Below are 21,486 nucleotides of genomic sequence, written 5' to 3' on the forward strand. Positions count from 1 at the left end.
CTAGATTCCTTTTTAAAAATTATTTTTAGAATCAGTACATTTTTAAAAAAAAATCTTTAGTTGAAGTGTTTAGAAAAATCTTGATTTTAGATTTTTAGAACTGAGCCTGAGTGGAAGAAGAGAGGATTAGTTTAAATAAAACTTTATTTTAGAGGTTTTTCTAAGACTGGTGTCTCAGGATATCATAGAATATGAAAAAATACTTAAATATTTTTTCAAATTTCGTTTGAAAGCTCCCTCATCTTGTAGTCAAAGTTCCTCATCACTGTCATGTAAGGAGCGCTTTCCAGGGGGCACTTTTCTCTCTGGGTGTGTCCGAGGGGCCGCTCCGTCCTCTGCTTTTGGTCGCTGGGCCCTGGGGCAGCAGTCACCGCTCCTCCTGGAAGTGGAGCCTGCCCCGTGCTTGTGTCCTCTAAGGAGAGCAGGAAGGGAGCGTGATCGGACGCCCGCAGAGACAGCACCAGTCCAGAACCCTGGCGATGCCTTCTTCCCTTCATTCCCCTCTCTCTCTGCAGTAGTAAGCACAGTACAACACTCGGGGTGACCAGAGCAGAGACCAGGGGAAGTAAAGCTCCACCCGCCTCTGCCGCCTCAGGCCCGCTCCGCAGAGGCGAGCAGGTTCGCCAGGCTTTTGTGTACTTTTCCAGGGGAGGCCTGTGTCAGGGGCTGGCAGATATTTTCCGAAAAGGCCAGAGCGGTTAGGTTTTGAGGACCATGTGGTCTCTCTGCAGCTGCTTGCTTCCGCTGCTGTAGCCGAAGAGCAGCTGCAGACCATCTTTAAAAGAATGAGTACAACCGTGTGCCAGTAAATCCGGAGTAACAAGACAGGTGCTGGCTGGGCTGCAGCTTGCCGACTCCTGGCCTGGGCACACACGTACACACATGGCAAGGGTAGCATACACATGCTCGTGCACCACACATTGGGTTTGTTTGCTTGTTTTTGTTGGGTTGTTTTTTTTTTTTTGTCTTTTTGAGACAGGGTCTCGCTATGCAGTTCAGGATGGTCTTGAGCTCACTATGCAGCCCAGGCTGGTCTCGAACTCATAACGATCCTCCTGTCTCAGCCTCCTGAGTGCTGGAATAACAGGCTTGTGCCACCACGCCCGGCTTTTTTTTTTTTTAAAAGAAATCTAAGACTATATCTTGAGGACCGTGATGATAGTCACTGCAACACTATAGTGTCCCTTGCCGGTTGGCACTGGTTCGATTCCGGTACGTGGCTTCAAACGTGCCTTTCTTCTCTGTGGACGGCCAGAAGGCTATCCCCTCAGACCCCAGGGCTCTCCTGCTTTCTTGACACGCTCCCCCACACGTGGTGACTTTTCATTTTGATTACAGTGGAACCTGGATTTCTGTTTTCAGGTTTCCTAGCTGCTTTTATAGCAGAAGGGGAAGTACAGTTTTTACTCTGCAAGTTAAAGCAGAAGTGTGTCTGCCCGTGCGTTTTTCACAAGCACTTACCGCTCAGTTGTGTTGCCTCAGGCTCCCAGACAGTCTCAGGATGTGAGTCCCCAATCCTAACCCTGCTGCAGTTTTCCGGGGCTGGGGGATCCACCTGCGTCTCTATCCTGACTGCTGAAACCCCAGGTATCACGGTTTCTCCCTCGGCGATGTAGTAGTAAATGTCTCTGGCCACTTGACATGAACGATGCTGTGAGGAGTTTCACCCTATTTGTCGTACCTCAGCTGAACTAACTTACCTACAATGCTAGCGATTTAGAGCACGAGTAGATGTAAGAAACATATACACGGAAATTTCCCTTCAAGTTACAAATCTACACTTCCTGCTTTCACTCATCGGATTTTGAGGAGACCTGTTTGTCCTAATGAGATCCAGCCAGTTAGCTAAGTTCTCTAGCAGTGAGGTCAATGATGGAGCAGTGCGACATTCAGAGAGAACGCATGTGAGGGGGGCAGCATCTGCAGACTCCGCCGGGTGCCTGTTCTGGACCAGCAGGCGTCCCACGGTGGGAGTGGCCGAGTGAGCAGAAGCGGAGGTGACGTCAAACGTGCGTGATAACCCTGCACTTGTCAGCAGTGGGCTGGGTGACCCCTAGGGAGTGCTCCCGACACTGTCCCAGCTGTGCAAAGGGTTAGCTCAGTAGAATGTGAACCCGGAGGTGTTGACGAGTTTCTGCTCCACTGTTTGTTGGCTGCAGGGCCCACACTTCACATCTGGAACTCTTTCAACACGTGCCGTCACCTGGATTAGTATGATAGAAACACCCATGGATTCCTCTTGCCGAAGAATTTAACTGCATACGCTCCTGAAAATCTCAAAAACGTTATAATCAGGACTGTCTATCCTGAATTGCAAGGAAGCTGCTATCTGTGCCAAAATAATTCCACACTTTCACTAAAAGAGAGGGACACTATCAGGCCCAGGTATACTATGGAGAAATGACAGTCACAGCAGTAGCATAGCAGCTAGTGTTTGTGTAAACTTTTCTATGTGCCAAAACGTCGTCGAAGAGCTTCGCTTGTTCTTTACACTTTTCACTCTCTTAAAACTCATACTGATTCTTGATTTAGGCACTAACAGTATCCCAACAGTGAGCACAGAAAACTAACGCTCAGAGTGGTTAAGTAACTCATCCAAAGTCACATGGCTAGTTAATAGGCATGGCTGAAATCTGAGCCAGAAAGTCTTATTTTGGAGTCTTAAGATTTCACCCACTGTGTATAAGGTTGGGGAGCACTCCAAGAATATGATAAACCTGTATTTAGTTTTAATATATTTTTTCTCTATCACAAAGCGAATTCTGGAGTTTAAGGCAGACGTCTGTCATTCACTGGGTGTTTCATATGGCCACCACTACGTACAGCTTTCGCCATTCCTGTTGACTAGGCATCAGGGGTCTTCTCATTTTCCCTATCACCTTCCCTGTGTGACTGTAAGTCATAGTCAATCAAAAACCAAATCACGGCCAAATCATTTTAACAGCAAGTATCTTAAAATTGTTTCTTTAACACCTACCACCCAATGTACCTATGAAGGGTCATCCAGAAATAGTCAAATGTTTAAATTTTTAAAATTTCATCATACAAGGGGCTGGGGATTTAGCTCAGCGGCAAAGTGCCTGCCTGGCAAGCGCAAGGTCGTGAGTTCGGTTCCCGGTACCGGAGAAAAAAAAAAAAAAAAAAAAAATTTCATCATACAAAAAGAGCAATTGCCATTCATCTCCCTGAAAATATACCTGTTTGCTACACTTGTCCCATGACCCTTCCTGCGTTCTGAAGCAGTTCTGGAAGGACGTTTTCATGAGTGTCTTTAGCTGTTCTGCTGTGGCTGCTTTCACTTCTGATGCCTAGTTCTCAGGACCCTCCAAGTGAAAAGCAAATAATCAACACCCTTTACATTCATGATCACCACCTCTGAGGGGACATAATGTTGGCTGAGAATGCTAGGACATTTCTTCTTTTGTACTTTCTTTTAAAGAGAAAAGAAAACAAAATAACAAAGATTAAAAACAACACAAAAACCAATAAAATGATACAGAATTTCAAAACAAGATGATAGGAATTAACAATGGTTGTTATATTACATATCATTATCTTCAACGAAGTTGCTGAGATTACCAGATAAAAGAATGCAAGATTGATCAAATCATTAAAGAAAATAAAAAATAATTTTAAAAAATTAGAAACAATACAGTTTCACTAATCAAGATGGCAGGAATTCAGCAATGGTTGTTATACTGCATATTGTTGTCTTCAAAGTAGTTGTTTAGATTACCAGATAAAAACATGCAAAATTGGTTAAAAAAAAAAAAAAGATTTAAGCATTAACTGTTCCTTTCAATAAACCGATAGACATTAGCATTCAGTCACCCCAGCTACCCTTGTACATATGTATCTATTTCCCTTCCTTCTTTCCTCTTTATTCTCTCATTCTCTGCAGCTCCTGTGTCCCACATATTCTGGGCGATTTAACCCCCCACTGTCGGTACCCACCCTCTTCTTCCCAGCAGATGAACTCATTGTTCTACTTCACGAACTAAAATCCCTCAGATTACACTTCACTTTCTTGTCTTCCTATCTGCTGCTTTATCTGTCTACTCCCAGTCTTTCTCTGCCCCTCCTGGGACCATGAAAGAGGAACCCTTCTCGTAATAGTGCCGACGTTCTAACTTCTCCCCTCTCCACCTTCCCAGAGGTCATCTCCCCCCTTCTGTGGTCTTTACGTCTCCCTCTCAATGTTATTTTCTCACCAATGCAATATGCTCAAGTTCCTCCCACGCTGAACGGTTCTAAGCTTCTCTCGGCACTCCAGCTGTACCTTTCCTCTAGCCAGGAACCTTTGAAAATTGACTAGCACTTGCTACATACACTTTTCATGCACTCCTTAACTCAGTAATTCTAACTTCTCACCCTTCTTCACTCTTGCCTCAACACTGTACTCATCAGTATCGCCATTCCTGATGTTGGGTTGAGACCATGGACACACTGCGGTCTTTCTCTTGCTTTGTTTTCTGTATTTCCCACCGTCACGGTCCTGTCTCTACTTACTCTACTCCACCCAAATGTCAGGTCCAAGCGTTCCACTCTGATCACCGCCTCCTGTGTCCAGGTCACTTACTTACTGCCCTGTTCTAGTAGATTACTGATTCCATCTGGACTGGATGCCAACTTTTGTCTAGGTGATTAAGAATGACCTCTAAAGAGGAGATATTTTAGTCCATGACCTGGGTAGCAGGTGGCTGCTCTATGAAGCACGGCGGAGTATTACAGACAGGGAAATCAGGTAACACACGTCTTAAGGTACAGCAAACTTGGCGTAGTCCAGAAATAGCAAGAAGGATTGTGTGTCTAGGCCCTGTGACTGGGGTAGAGAGGCCAGACACGCAGACGGGCACCGGGAGAGGTAGGAGGCAAAGGGAATGGAGGAGCAGCATGCTGACTACGGACTCAGACTCGCCAGAAGCCAGAGACCATAACCTTGCGGGAGCACCTATTCTCATGGTTGTTACTTTGGATTTAGTTTGGAACGTCTCCCACGCATCTCTTGGGATATCTAGTTGGACTTTATTTTATATATCTTTTTGTAGTTTATTTTATAAAGTGATAATTTCTAGTCTGTTCATCTGATTAAATTACTGGAGAACTAACAAGCTTGTTCTTGGGCACTAGCTCAATCATTTGAAACCGTTAAAGCTCAGTTCTCACCTAAAATTGATGTAATAGAAACACGCGCAAGGAAATGTCAGATACGTTTCAGTAACAGAAAATGTAGATGTTCTGGCTTTCAATGCGTGTTTTAAACCACAACACAGAAAATCAGCACAAACTTGAGGGGGGACAGTGGCGCTTTATCTTGTCCTGCTTCCCTGCCATAACTTAGGGTTTACAGGACAGTCGAACCTCCTGACTTGCACGACAGAGGATCAAGGCTGGCGCCTTCCGTATGGTCTGGAATGCCAAGGGAGCACGGAAAGCAGGAGATAACCCAGGAAGCCCCACCAGGAAGACAGTGTTGTCTTTCTTTTTAGTGTTTGGAAAATGCATAGATGGGGTTTTTTAAGGACACATTAGCCAGCTAGCTGGGAACTGGACCTAGGGCTGCACACATACTAAGCATGTGTTCTGAGCTACACTCCAGACCCCAAAATACTGTAATACGAACGTTTGATTACACTGGTATGTGATACTTGAATACAATTTTAAGAATAAAAAGCTCTAAGTTGATGTGATGGAAGAACTATTAGAAGAGAACTTGGGATGCCAAATCTAGTCCTGTCTTCAATTAGCTGTAGCACAGGTTCCTTCCTTCTTGCTGCTCTAACAAGTCCTTTTTAGTTAATACTCTCTTTTCTATAAAATGTACAAAGTTCCAGGCTCTCCCTGCCTAGAATACTTTGCCATGCTTCGCATAGCTGGCTACTTCTTACTGTTCAGCTCATGGACTAAATGTCTTCTCTTCAGAGGTCTCTCCGTACCACCTGCCGGAAGTCGGCATCCAGTCCAGATGGAATGAAACACCTGTTAGGGTGGGGCCCTAAGTAGGTGGTCGGAAAGGTGGGTGCGGATCCGGGTGGGACATCTGAAGAGCTTTGGGGGTAGTACGCATTGATAATGATACCGATTTGGACTGTGAGGGTGGGAGACAGTACAACAAAATTTACCCGTAAGAGAACTTTAATTGTGTCCTCTTGTTTAGGCAGAATCTTAGTCTAAAGCTTTTTTTAAATAGCTGCTTTTTAAAGAAATGTGCAGTATTTCAACGACTGTCTAGAGCAGTGGGTGCTCCTACCCACGGGCCCAGAGGTACCTGATCCCAAGACAGGTAAAGGCAAGTGCATCTTAGCAGGGAGCTGGCTGTGCAGTACGCACCAGGAATCGGTAGTGGTAGTGGCTGCATGTGAACGAGGGCCTTTCTGGACAAGGTTTTAAATAATAAGGTGCCACGTAGGTTCCATTTTCTGCACTTAGGGTGACTCCACACACCAACTGCCTTTCCAAGCTCTGTTGTTCTAACACTAAGGAGTTTTAACGTTCACCTGGTAAAAACAGTATTCATCTCAAAACTGTCTTTGCACGGACTCCCTGTAGTTTTGAATGCTGAATGGCATCTTTAAGAGGCTGTGCCTCAGTTTTCTTAGTACTCCCCAGACCACAGTGTCCTCTAATGGACTTCTTAATACACTGGCGCACTGTATAAGGGGCACAAGGAAGCTTTAGAAAGCCCTCAGCTTCTTGAGCAGGTCAGGGATTCCCTGCTCAGCAACTCATTCAGTGGCGCTTGATTCTTGAGGTAACTGCAGTTTTCTCAGTGACAAAAGGGGCCAAAGTCTAGCCATTCCTTAGGGCTCAACTAGAGTTCAGAATAGGAAAACTGCTCCTATTTTCACTGAGGATAAAGTCACTTTATTTCCAAGGTCACCGATCAAAAACAACTGCCATTTCCCAGTGGAGAGGGAAATAGCTGCCCTTAAAAAAATACCCACAGTCACAACTAACCAAGGCCTGACTTTAACATTGAGTTCTGGTTGCAGTAAAGGTAAATGCATGACACAACTAAAGGAAACACCCTTATCACAAGTAGTTGCACTACTTGTATGGGACTGCAGGAGGGCAGGGCTGTCTGGTCTTACTCACCAACAGATCCCAATCCTAGGACGCGGTACACATTCAGCCATCTGAAAGATGACCCAACTAGGTACCTTCTCTCTAATACGAAGAGTATAGGAAAACAGATACATTTATTAAGTTGAAACCTTTTTTTACTATAACATGAACGTTTTAAATGGTTATGTTTATAAACCTTGTCCATATGAAATAAAATATTCACTAAAGTGTCAAGGGCCAAGAAGATACTGAAGAAAAACCACCACAATGGTTGGAAGAATGAAAAACACTGCAGTTTCAAGTCTGCTCTGTGTACCCATTTATGTATTTTAAAATGTAACTGGAAAGGCTCAGCCATACTTGATCATGACGAGAATCACCTGATTTCTTTCTCCAAACAAATCAGGTACACAACTTCCCGGGTGGAGATTTAATGCTGTGCTGTTTGCTCGGCAGCCAACTGCCTGCTTTGTACCAAGCCGCCAGTGACTGTCAGGTGAAGTGTGATACCCAAGAGACCATGGTGTCTACCGGAAGAATCTGCTGCTGAAATCAAGGTTTATCGTGAGATGCAGCAGACAAATGTTTTACAGTTTAAAAACACAGCGCTTGCACCTGATGAAATCCAGTCATGCTTTCTGCTATCACTTCAGTAAAGTAAAACATGCACAGCCTGTTTATCCCAAACGAGAGCAACGTTCTGAGAAACGTTTCACAATGAGCAACTTCAGTAGCCAATGTAACGATCAACTTCGTTAACGTTTCACAGGAGACTTTTTATTGGTTGTCAGAAGGCAGTTAATGAGTATTTTAAGGGACAGTGTATAAACAGAACATCCGTATCTTGATTTTTACCAATGTGAAAACGCTAATTCCCCGTCAGACCAGTTCCTGGACCACAGATACACACGACAGACAAAGGGGTCGTGGAGGAAATCCAGTTCGTGACACACACCTCCGTCCGTCTCGTAGCTGCACACGGTCTGCACCTGGCCTGCACCTACGTGCACGCTGATACAAAGGCCACTGAACAGTAGCAGAGTGTCTTGATTTCATTTTCTGTTTTAGTTGAGGATTCTACTTATTTACAGAGGAGCTATCGTCTTTCCTTCTCACACTCCTTTTGTAACTGCTAATTCAGTTTATGCCACGTGTTCTTCTTCCCACAGGTTCTCTGACAAGCCTTAGGTGTCCCTCAATTCCCATTTACTTTCTGGTTGCATCCTGTCTAAGCTTATGTTACTGTAAACTAATATTTTTCAAAGATCAAAAAAATTCTACTTCATTCATTAGCTTAGGCTTAAATTTTCTTGAGATTAATCACTTATTCAAAGGGTTTTTGCCTTCATTAAAATTATACCCACAAATAAAACTATGGTATCTATAAGAATGTTTCACTTTGGTTTATCAATAAGCATTTAGGCATACCTAACTTTTCTGATAATACAAATTCAAGGATTTAAAAAAAAATTCAAGGTGTAAGTCATTTTAAAGTCCAAAATACAATTATTTTCTTAGTAAACATATAGGCAAAACCTAACAGGTAATGCCAGTTTTTAAAGAGTGCTCAGCTACAAGAAACAGGATTAATTACGAAAAGCTGGCTAGTAGTGTAGAAGTTACTAGGCTATGACACAGTTTTGAGTGGGACCTATGCAGTGCTACTTGGCTTCAAGAAAATCACCAATAAAATGGGAAATGAAGTCATAATAACTAGAGATGACGTCACAATAATTAATACTTCACTGTGCATATGCATGGATTACATTTTATTTCAGGTACTTGTATAACCGTAAAGATATTGTATTGCGAAGAAACACAGCTGGAAGTCTCGGCTTCCGCATTGTAGGAGGTTATGAAGAAAACAATGGGAACAAACCTTTTTTCATCAAATCCATTGTTGAAGGAACGCCAGCATACAAAGATGGAAGAATCAGGTAATAATAGGAATGCTTAGCAAAACTTATATTCCAATGTTTTGTTTTCTATATGTAAAAGCTTGGCCCCACTTGAAATAAGGCATGTATTTATTTTCAGGGAGCAGGGTATAAGAAACTAAAACATTTGTGTAGCATGTATCATTTAAGAAATACAAAATTACACATCCTCTTGGCCCCTTCCTACAGCTTCCTGCACTTTTAGCATCCTACTGAATTTAAAGAATTTAAGTGAGGAAAGAGAAAGTTTGTAGGTAGAAGTAATGTAATTAAAATGGACAGCTACAGCAAAAAGAGGCATCAAAATTAACATACATTAATGTCAGCTATGGATGAAGATAGTAATCATGTATCTTGACTTTTTTTAGATGTGGAGACATCCTTCTTGCTGTCAATGGGAGAAGTACATCGGGCATGATGCACACTTTCTTGACAAGGATGCTCAAAGAACTTAAAGGAAGAATTACTCTCACTATAGTTTCTTGGCCTGGCACTTTTTTATAAAATCACCAGTGGGTCTCAGAAAAACAGAAAAATCACAAATAGGCTAGAGTGAAACAATTACCTTGTCAATTTTTATAAAGGTTATTTAAAAATGTCAAGAAAAGTATGATCTAATGAAGACCAGTTACATCTCAGAGACTATTCTCAAAAAATAAAAACTATTCATGGTTTTTATTCAGTATGGAAGAATTCTCATTACTCTGCAACTTTTAAGTTTATACTTTTATATCCAATAAAAAGCCACTGAACAACCAAAAATGGTTTCTATGCCCCATTCAAATCATCGACTTACACTCAAGATCTGGTATAATGTGAGTTCTGCAGAGTCCACTATGAGAATTCTAAATGTAAAGTCAGAGGACATAAAAACTGTATTGCTGAGAAATGTTCATCAATTGAGAAATAAAATGCTTTTCAAAAATTGTACTCGTCTTTTTTGCCTTTTCTACCCTTTTTGATTCTGTTGAGTTCTCATCACCAATTAAAGGACCCTGGTAATTAATTCTTTCAAACACCAAATTATCTGTTATCATTACTGACATAAATAACTCCAAGAGTTATCCCTAAAAATAGTTGTAACTCTGTATTTTCTTAGTTTTAGTAAGAATGACTAGTCCAAAGCTCTTGTCATGACATTTACTTTTATTCACAATATAGTCAGTAACTACATAAAAACTCCACATGCTCCTCTATCAGTGTGCCTGGGAAAACACATCAAGAAAGGTCAAATGAGCTGGATCCTGGCTCAGACTTACGGCCATGAGGCAGTTCGTGTCACAGAGCTGTCCGCCTGCAACTGCACACAGGGCACTTCAGAGGTCACCCAAATGCCTTACAGACTGTACTGATTTGATATAAAAGTGCCCTACTGAGTTTTACCATGGACCCAAATTTAAAACACTGAAAATCTGCTATCAAATATTGTAGTATCAAAAATGTGTAGTTTTTTAATACATTAAACAAGAGTGCCATAGCAGTAGTAAGAAAGACCAGTTTCAATCTCGTAGCTCAGAGAGGGCGCCTGTGATGCCCTTTGCAGTGTGACTTCTTATGAGACTGGTGTTTAACAACAACAAAAAAAAAAAAACGAACAAAACCTGGCCAAGAGGTCCTTGACCTTCATCAGATCCCATGTATGTACACAGACAAACACAGCTCTCCTAAACCCCTGCTAAGTGACTCATTCACGTCACTTTCTTTGATATAAAGTTAATGCTGTTGTTTTATTTTTTAAATATTAAAAAATGAAGATTTTTTAACTTAACATGAAAAATTCACTTTTATTTTGGAAAAAAAGTTAACTTTTCATACTAATAGAACAAGATTAAAGGTACATTTCTTAAACATTATCCAGAAAAATAATGAAATTTATAGTATCTATTTCTGGTACCAGTACACACAGAAGGCAGAAGCTGCCTACTCCGCAGGTGCAGCGTCAGCACTCTCCTGCTCGGGGGCGGGCTCACTGCCGGCTTCTTTTCCTTCTTTGCTTCTTTTAGACTTTTTGTGCTTGTGTCTCCTGTGACTGTCTCCTTCTTCACTTTCATGGCGACGTCTACTATTACTGAAGAGAGAAAAACGTGTGCTGTTTCAAAATGCTGAAATATGTAACTCGTGATGAAACCCCCTGTGTACGTGATTTCCCAGTGTAACACTGTGTAAGATACCCTAACCCATTCTTTCTCTCATGCACACACTGCGGCAGTAACCAGTCTTTGTAAGACAAGACTTTTATGCATTAATACAGGAGCAACCCTGCCAGTATTATCCCAGATGACCAGAGCCCATTTACTTGATTCTGAAAGACTACACTACCAAATAGAAAGTGAAGTACTTAATCAGAAAGGAAATTCTATTTTACGGGGTTGCTTTTCCACAAACAATAGGTGTTAAAATTTAATAGCTTTTTCTTCCGGGGAGAGAGGGCACTACAAGCCCCAAACTGTTTCTTTAAAACAAACATTGCTTTGTTTAATAATATGTACTATTAAGGATTTGCTCATATACTACAATTCCCTCTCTCCCAGTGAGATAATGTAGTACACCAAAACTCCCCATATTACTTTTATTCTTTGCTAATTTGGTTTTGGGGTAGTCTTGTTAGACTGAAAAATTCACTGCTGAAGATCACGAGGAACCAGACTACGCTAATGTTGGACTGGGAACGCGTGTCCCGCTGACGTTTGGAAGCGGCTGCCTTCACTTCCTGCAGCTGAATCCGCCTCTGGCTTCAGAATGCGCGACTACCGTGTTCGAGTGCAAACCTGCGCGACGACTTGTGCCTGCTCTCCTCCTTCTCCCTGTGCCGCCTCTCCCTGTGCCGCTCTTCCTTCTCCCGACTTGCTCGGTGACGCTCATAGCCTCTCTCCGCGTACTCCCTGTATCTGTATCGCTCCTCGTCACTGCAACGGAAATGGAATACGTTTTTCTTGACCCCTGGAGTATCAAATTCTGAATGACTGCAAACCGTAAAGGAAGAGATCTTTTTCTGGTACTGGAAATCGAACTCAGGATCTTACTCTTGCCAGGTAGGCTCTGTGCTGCTGAGCTATAACCCCGGCCCAAGGAAGAGATCTTAAGTCCAAGCCTGCACATCAGCATCTGATTAGCATAAAAGGACTGTCTATTAGCATAAAAGTGAAACTGGGGCCAGGGACATAGCTCAGCGGTACAGTGCCTGCCTGGCAAGTACAAGGTCTTGAGTTCAATTCCTGGTACTACAAAAAAGTTAAACCAAGAGTCACAAATTAGTGTCAGATCTAATGAGAACACAAAGTATGTAACTACACATCATGCTACATCTGCTCTGTGCTTTCCATAATTACAGCAGAGAGATTTCATATAACAGTGCCTTATTTCTTCAAACAATGGGACCTGTAGCTGATTAAAATTAGTAATCTCATTTGCTTTTGCTCCTTTTAAATATTAAAAGCATATCTGTGTTCCTTTTAAATATTAAAAGCATATCCGTGTATCTCGAACTTCTTACCAAAATTCCTGTACTATTTGTAAAGTCTTGGACACACAGTGAAGATTTTAAAAATATATGGCTCATAGTGGCTACAGGGAAGAAAGCAGATAAAGGTTCTTAGTCCTTTGTTTATCAATTACAGAAAGAGTACATCATCTAATGGAGAGGTATAAACATAAAGAGCAGAGAGTTATCAAACCAACTTCTCCACCAGTCTCCGTAACAGAATGCAGACTGGACACACCTGCCTTCTGACATTCTGAATCATTCTCTGTGCTTCTGTGAATATGGGGCAGGGGGTGTGACACATTTAAAAACTTGAATGCATGAAAAATGCATGAATGTAAGCTGCAGCTTCTGTTCTGTGTGTTCCGCACAGACACTAACACTTCGTACGATCTAATTGTAAGTATTCTCATTTAGAATAAATACACACCTTTTAGAATGCTGTGTGCCGAAAGCTTTAGTTTCTAGAATTGTGTTTAATGCCAATTATTAGTAATTTCCATGAAGCGTCAAATGTTTAAAGGAAGTCTGAATGGGAGAACCAGCTCCCACATAAGCCACATAAAAGCACAGGTCAGCCTGTGTGCTCTTACCTAAAGGAATGATTCAATACTGCTATGCTAATGCCAAATCATACGGCTGTCCAAACTACCTATAAACTTTGAAATATTTTATGAAAACATAAAATGCTAACATATATATACACACACGTACATACACAAGCACGTGCACATCCACATCTTTTTTCCTCCCTGTAAATACAGACTTTGTACTGGGAGCTGGAAGCGCGTCATCTCAAAGGCAACCTGCCACGGCAGGCAGCCCAGGCAACAGGCAGAGTACGGACAGAGCGTGCCCAGACCACGCCCTGCTTTTGCTGCTTCTACATGAGCGACCCAGACTGTTTATTAACGCTCACTAAAGCATAGTTTTATCATCTATAAAACCAGCTATCACATTTTTCTACACAATTGATAATACTATAAAAGTGCTTGGTACAGAGTAGGTGCTCAACAACTGACTGTTCTTAGTAAATTTAATGCTTTTCAGAAACAGAATGCTTTGCGTAAACATTACTGACCCTGTCATAATTACGTGTCTCTGAGGTGATAGAAACTGCACCAGTATTACAATTAACTCCTGAAAACTGAGGTCTTTTAGAAATGACTCTAACTAGATTTACATAAAAATAATTGAAGGCCAATTACCTCATCATGTGTCACTTTTAGCCCTCGTCCCTCTTACCATAAAAGACCCTTACTAGCTTTGATGCCTTTAGACTTTAAAGGCAGCCAGTGGTGACAGATGGTGGAAGGACTGGCCCTGTACACAAAATACAAAGACATTCTTCCCTCCTTCCCTTTCCTGATAAGTGGCTGCAGCACAAGGGTTTCGGGGGCCTGGAAATCATTAGCACTCATTTCAAATGTCCTAGAATGGCCAGCCTTCTTGCGGGTCCACAATTAAGCTCCCTAAAAAGCAGATGTTACACTTAGTCTATAATTTTCAAAGCAATGACCCTGTAATTTGTAATCCAACACATACTACACACCATACTGCCTTTCAGACATTTTTGTCAAGTCTTCAGAAACAAACAGCCTTTACTTATACTTCATTTAGATTTTCCCAGAGTACAATTTTTTCCTCTAGGATAACTCAGAACACATAAAATTCCTCTGTATTTTTGCCTTCCTGGTTTTAAACTTTTAGTCAAATTTAGGTAAACATTGACTCCCAATGCTCTACAGCTCAGCAATCTGGAAAACATGATTTAACCACTTACTCTTTTAAGTTTCAGGAAAAATTCAGTAACACCTGTGCATATATGTAAATGGAAGAATCAAATAATTTAGCCTCAATTTAAAAATACTGTACATTATGGAGATGAGATGCATGAGCTCTGACAAAGCAATTTATTTAGTTGTCTTTCCCACTGTTTTGCACTAAGTTCATTACTTATAAACACATAATTCCAGAAGCAACAGTGCTATCTCAAATACACACATTTTGAAGACATTAGAAATAATTCAACTTTGTGAAAAGAAATTCTTGAATTTAACAGTCATGCACTTAAGCAACCAAAGTTAACACCAAAACCCCACACGCATCTGCTCAGGCACTCTTTCTCTCTCCCACACTCACACATACACACACATTTGGCCAATAACATTTCAGTAAGGGTCTAAGATGTATAAGTCATACTATGAGGCAACAAAGGGAGGAAAAAAGTTAATAAATTCTTTGCTGTTCCTTCTTACATCTTTTTAGTTACACTTTTAAGATAACAGTTCTAGTTGGCTTGAAAATACCATAAGCCTTACTGTATAAATGTGTAAGGACAGTGCATGAATGTTTCTGTATCTGGTATAGAACAAGAGCTAAAAATGCCAATTACATGAATGAAAGAGTCAACTGGGTTTTCTCCTAAAAAACTGACTGCGTAGAAAAGAAAAATCAGAATGAAAAGTTACACCGGTACTTTGTAACTACTTATTTTAAAACTATAAAGGATTTTAAATAATATTTCAACAACCATATTTCCGCGAGATATTATACCTCTATTATTACCTTAACTTCTCTGTGCTTCTATTTCCTCACTTGATGTGTCAAGGTTTAGACTAAATAATCTCTCAGGATTTTTTGGGTCAAGAAGTGATCTTGATCTTGATCACATAACCACATTTAATAAGATCAAATGCTACTTTAATCAGGGATATGCTCAATCATATAGTATATGATCAAACCAGCAAAATTAATAAAGAAAAACTGCATGTAGAGGGTGTGGTGACTGCAATCCCAGGACTCAGAGGGCTAAGCCTGGGCTACACCGTAAGTTCAAGTCCACCACGAACTACATAGTGAGACCCTGCCTCAAAATAAGACAAAACAAAACCTCTGTGTAACCCAGTATCTCTCATTACTTTACTCATAAAAAGAAGTGATACAAAAATAGTTGTATATCACTTACTTCGCTCCACACTGTGATGGCACCTAGACCGGACTACATGTAATACTCTGGGTGTGACAATGGTTGGTTTTCATTCATTTCAAAAATCTGTTTAGATGACATTAATAGTTTTACTAACAATTTTCAAAACTGGTTTGCTATACTGTATTATAAGTCACTGTTCATTGCACATTCACAGGGCATTATTCAAACTGCAAAGGACAGAGAAAAGAAAACTAGTAGTCAAGCTTTTTTCTCAAGAAGCATAATAAAGAGATGCTTGTGAAGGAAAGAATTAGTTTTGTGTTTATGGTTCACTGCAACTCAGATATGATGAAGATATAAACTGGATGCTGAAAGAATGAACAGACGCTTGTGAGGCTGAGAAGAGAGACAACACAAACAACGGGGGTGCGGCTCTGAGTGCGGGGTACCTACCGGCTCAGGAGCGAAGTGGCTTTAGCAGAAACAAGCACAGGGACGGGGATGTAACTCCGCACAGAGCACGTGCCTAGGACACACTCCTGTCAGACTGCAAAACGGCTTCGGTGTAACCGGATTTCTGATACTTATTACAGTGGATATGCTAATACCCCACGCAGTACATGAATGCTTTCCAGTGGAAAGGCTTCAGAGAATCGATTTCTAGATCTTCAATTTCCATATTTATTCCTCCCTAAAGATTTATATACCTGCAGGTAAAGCATCACACCACTTCTCCAGTTCATCTCTCCTCTCATAGTAATATACTCATCCTTTTTTTAAGAGGATGTTACTGTGATACATTTTTTCAGGTAAACCACCATGACTTAAAAGGAGTGAATTTAAAATATTAGTCTCATTATTAAGACAGATTTGAGGAACCATAAGGCTTCCGTAGGGCTTCGTGTCTTACACACGAAATGCGAGTGTTCTGGTTTATGTCCTAAGCTGTTCTAAACTCAGATACACTATAGAACAGTGAAGCACCAGGGATAACAATTTCCCCTGAACTAGTTTTGAAAAGAAACTTCAAGGAGGGCCCTGTGAAAGCAATGCAAACCCGTGACAGGAAGTCAGCACCATATTGACAGCTCTGAGACAATTCTCTTTATACTAGAGATAAAGTCAGACTCTGTTCTGATAGAAACAACGTGTGTCTTAATTGTCTGTCTTGACAGTGAGAAAACCTTTTACCAATTAAGGTACACGGTACCTATCTTCCATATAGAATGAAGGAAATTTGCACTTCCAAGGTCTACATGAAAATTCTTTCATACATATAAAGTTGTTTCTAAGCTTTAAAAATATATTTTAGCAAGTATGCATTAAAATTAACAGTATCTGCTTTTCTTGGTCCTGCCTAGTCATGTTGAACAAGTTAAACTGGCACTAAATGCAAGAGTAGCGAGTATAATTTAACAGTCTTTTCATGTCTTGGTAAAGCACTAGTGGTATTCTTCTAACAAAGTGAGAAAACTGGGCCGGGGATATAGCTCAGCAGCACAAGTGCCTGCCTGGCAAGTGCGAGGTCCTGAGTTTGATTCCCGGCACCAAAAAAGAAAAAGAAAGTAAGAAAACGGAAGACTTTAAAATTACTAAATGAATGGGGTTGAATTATATCTCCCAGAGGGACATTTCAAACCCTAACCCCTGGATCCTGTGAACGTGACCTTGTTTAGAAACAGGACTTTTGCACATGCAAGTTAAGATGAAGTCACACTGGGTTTAGCAGGGCCTAATTTATGTGAATAGGTTTTCTCAGGGTCCACATACATATATAAATACACACACGCATATTGCTTTAAAGAAACTAATCAGGGCCAGGCATATAGCTCAGCAGGGCACTGCCTGCCTGGCAGTACCTTCCTGAGTTCGATTCCTGGTACCGGAAGAAAAAAAAAATAGAAAAGAAAAAGAAAAAGTAATTAATAACAACCTCTATTTGGCTGGGGATTTAGCTCAGCGGCAAAGCGCCTGCCTGGCAAGCGCAAGGTCGTGAGTTCGGTTCCCGGTACTGGAGAAAAACCAAAGAAAAAAAAAAAAAAGGATTCCAACAACCTCTATTTTTCTGTAACAATACATGTTATAAAATCTATGTCTACATATATTAATTAGGGATGAGAACAAAGTACATCACAGTAAAAGATGCAGTTTCATTACATTATTTTCAAAAATTTCAAAATATTTGTCCATAAAAAATAAATGGTAACTACAATCCGATGAAATTTTGAAAAAAATTTAAGATATTTCTGGCCATAAACCAAAATTGTCAACATTTTAATACATAAATATATGTTGCAGTAAAAACTGATAGGATAATCAGTTTACTTAATTAGGCAGTGCTGGGGATCAATCCCAGGGTTTTGTACAAACTAGACAAGCACTTTACTACCAAGCCTCCTCATTCCCTGGGATTTATCATATTATAGTAAAATTCTTCAGGTGAAGTGGCACAGAAACAAAAACTTAAGCACGAAAAGAAATGAAAACTTTCCAGCTGTTAAAGACAGCCAATTAGTGCTTTTTAATAAAATGGATGATGGTTTTAGAACGTTGTAATATCTCCAATCCATCAGGCATATTTGAAAGTGATAATCTGACTTTTAAATATAAGGATTTATAATACATTGCAAATTATACTGTCAACTATTGAAGCTTGATGCAAAAAAAAAGTTTGTATGACAAGATTAAAATTTGTGAGGGGCTATAAGAATCATTTAAGGGGTACGTGAATAAACAAATTTGAAAACTGTTTCTTTCATAATGGGAAGCCTCTTGCAAACAAAAACTTCCTCACATCAAATAAAAACGTGTAAGTGTAAATGAAATACTTGTGCACAAGCTCCTGCAATACTGACAAACCTGTTGAAAACACTTGGCGTGGGACTGTGATCGCGCTCCCTCTCTCTCTCCCTGGTGCGTTCTCTTTCTCTGTCCCGATCCCGATCCCGATCCCGATCTCGCTCTCTGTCTCGGTCTCGGTCTTTCTCTCTTCTTGCATAGTAGTCCCACTGCTTGGTGGTGTCCACAAGACTTGGCCATGAAGGAGCAGAACCAGTAAGATGAGGAAAGGCAACTGAAGGGAAAAGTAATAACCATTAAAAACAAAGGTTACAGTACCTGAAAAACAAAAATGCAAAACATAAATATAAAAAGCCCTCCAAAGATGTCATTAGATTACAATAGAAATTTATTTGGTAAACAGAAAACTGAAATATCACATAGTAAGTACCCATAACGCTGCGGGAAGATCCGGCAACAAAACTCAAAGACCTAGTAAGTCTTAAAGAACCTTCATTTAACAAGGTGAACAGGAATCAAAAATCAGACCACAAACTTCCCAATGTCAAAAAGAAAAACCAGAATACATTGGGATGTCTTCAAAGTGTGGAAAGAAAATTATCAACCTAGAAAAATATACCCCCAAAGTATTTTAAGAATAAGATGAAGTCATATATAAATAAAAAGGGCAAAAACATAACCAATAGGCTTTCCCACAGAAGATATACTATTAGATATCTCTGGGAAAAAAAGGAAACTAGCCTATATAGAAGATCCAAATGGATGGAGAAAAAAAAAAAAAGACCTAACATGAAAAGAATGGATGGTCTGATAACACGGTAATTACATATGCAAATCCAAACAAATACTCTAATAGCAAAGGTTTTTTAAAGAATAAAATTAATGAATCACAATAGAATACAACAGAATAGAGGAGAAAGACTAAACTGTTCTAAATTCTCTGTATTGATGAAGGTTCAGATATTATTTACTATACATTGATATATATCATAATAAAATTTAAGAGTAACCACTAAAAATAGAAAAAAAATGTAGAATTCAAAAGAGTACAGAAGAAAATTCAGTCAATTAAAAATGACTTAAAAAGGATGGGAGTGAGAAGCCAAATTCCAATAGGTCAATTATAAAAGGGATTCAGTTGATCAGTTAAGACAAAGATGGTTGATTTTTACTTGTAAAAATGTCTGTGTTCTGAAGATATGAAAACACAGGTTGAAAGGAAAAGGATGGAAAGGGAGAAAAGAAAACAGTAATATTCCCAAAGTCTCCGTATGAGTAGCTGTATTAACGACAAAGTAGATTCATACAAAGAGCATTCACTAGGAAAGAAAAGATGATACTGACCCAGAATGGAAGAGAGAATTCACCAAAAGCGGAGAACTGAGACCCTGGGCATCTAACAGCAGCACCTTCAATTTCAGAGTGGACACTGCTGAGAACAGGCAAACAGGAAACCCCACCAGTCACGGCAGATCCTACTCTCAGTCTCTAACAGATTAAGTAAGCAGACAAAAAGAGCCCAGTACAGATGTAAGTTTTGAAATTCACTGCTAACAAGATTAAGTGAGTATAACATGAAATACCGCCCATAGCAGAAAGTACTTATTCTTCTTAAGCTACTACAAAACTTTCAAAAAATATATATATACTTGAAAGGAATAGGTATGACAGACATCATGCTCTCTAAATTTCATGTATTTCACATATTTAATGTTAGAAGTCGAATTTAAAGGTTACAGAAAAATCACCTCTATTCACTTCAAATTAAAAACACATTTCTGGTAAGCCATGGGTCCAAAAAATCATAAATTTAAATCACTCAGAACCAAGCATCAGATATTATGACATATCTAAAGTTGAGGCATGTTAAGTATTCTGGAGAGAAACACAGTCTTATAATACTATACTGGAAATGACTGAAAATTAACGGCTTGCAACGTAAGAACTTGATATCAAAACCAAAAAGGGACCACAACTGGACACTACAAAGATTAAACAATAAAGAAAATATTATACACTTTGTACCACTGTACTTTAAAACTTAGCTGAAATGGGTGAATTCCTACAAAAACTAAAACTTTATCAAACAAGTGTCTCAAGAATTCAATAATCTCATAACTGTAAAAGACATTAACTCTGTAACTTAAAATCTTCCCACAAGGCCAGGTGACTTTTACAAGTCAGTTCTAATATTTTATAAATAACAGATCATTTCAGTATTACCCAAACTTCTGGAAAACAGAATAGTTAACTTCTTAAGTATACTATGTGATTCAGATCCCAAAACCAGTATACAAGACAGTACAAATAAAGGGAAATCATAGGCCAAACTTACATATAAACTTAAATGTCAAAAGCCTAAATAAACATTAGCCAACAATTACAAAGGTAGGTTATTCTCAGCAATAACAGTATCATAATAACAGAAAAATGTAGAAATTTCATTTTTCACATCAAAAGAATAGAGACAAAAACAAATTATAATAATCTCTAAAAGCACCTGATAAAACTCAGTATCGATTCACAGCTGTCCTTGGAAAAGAACACTGGGAGAGAAAATGGAATTTCTTTAATCTAATGTATGGTTCTTTAACACCTAATAGGGAAAATCTACAAGTATCTCCATCCAAAGAGAAAAAGGAAGATGGCCAGGCTTCCGCTTCCACTATTTCGACAAAGAAAACAAAAAGCAAAAAAAGAGAAGGGCTTGAGGAAAGCAAAAATCTGGAAAGAAAGGAGCAAGGCTCCCTGAAGGTAACGCTGCCTGAACAGAACAACACAGTGAGAGCTCAGCAAGGTGAACAGCCACAGAGCGACATAAAAACAGAACAAGCCCTAGTTCTAAGTACAAGAAGTACCAACAGAACGTGTAGTTCAAGTGTTTAAATGAATATACCATTTATAACAGAAACAAAACTGTATGAGATACCTAAGCCCCAAATCTAACAGGAAGACAGGCAAGCAGCATATGGAAGTAATTACAGTAGTTTACTAAAACACATAAAAAAAAAGTCTCTATAGAAGAAGACACAGTCCACGTGCACTGAAAGCCTCTATTCTTCAGGTATGAGTTCCCCAAAAATACTGATCTAGAGTATCCCTGCAATTCCAGTGTGATGGAACAGCCTCTGGAACCCAGTCTGCGCGGACTGCAATCCTGACGGCTACTCATTGTGTGGCACTGGAGAGATTTCAGTTGGTTACCCAATTTCCTCATGTCCATAAATGGAGACAACGGCAGTACATCTACTTTAAAAGGCTGCCAGGACTGT

At 39.9% G+C, this 21,486-nt stretch overlaps 2 protein-coding genes across 13 annotated transcripts in view; one reads left to right on the forward strand and one right to left on the reverse strand.

Moving 5' to 3' along the window:
- Positions 1–9,932, forward strand: part of Lnx1 (ligand of numb-protein X 1, E3 ubiquitin protein ligase) — a 111,042-nt gene extending 101,110 nt beyond the window's left edge. For all 4 annotated transcript variants that reach the window (XM_013518520.1, XM_005392902.2, XM_005392901.2 and 1 more), the window contains 2 exons: positions 8,844–9,002; positions 9,371–9,932. In XM_013518520.1, the coding sequence (XP_013373974.1) occupies positions 8,844–9,002; positions 9,371–9,506 (295 nt within the window). In that variant the 3' untranslated portion in view covers positions 9,507–9,932. The remainder of the gene's footprint in view (positions 1–8,843; positions 9,003–9,370) is intronic.
- Positions 9,933–10,133: 201 nt separating this feature from the next.
- Positions 10,134–21,486, reverse strand: part of Fip1l1 (factor interacting with PAPOLA and CPSF1) — a 68,929-nt gene continuing 57,576 nt past the window's right edge. For all 9 annotated transcript variants that reach the window (XM_005392908.2, XM_005392905.2, XM_005392907.2 and 6 more), the window contains 3 exons: positions 18,275–18,488; positions 11,771–11,908; positions 10,134–11,070 (listed from right to left, as the gene is read on the reverse strand). In XM_005392908.2, the coding sequence (XP_005392965.1) occupies positions 10,923–11,070; positions 11,771–11,908; positions 18,275–18,488 (500 nt within the window). In that variant the 3' untranslated portion in view covers positions 10,134–10,922. The remainder of the gene's footprint in view (positions 11,071–11,770; positions 11,909–18,274; positions 18,489–21,486) is intronic.

The sequence above is a fragment of the Chinchilla lanigera genome, unplaced genomic scaffold (genome assembly GCF_000276665.1).
Source record: "Chinchilla lanigera isolate Chin_1 unplaced genomic scaffold, ChiLan1.0 scaffold00046, whole genome shotgun sequence".
NCBI lineage: Eukaryota > Metazoa > Chordata > Mammalia > Rodentia > Chinchillidae > Chinchilla > Chinchilla lanigera.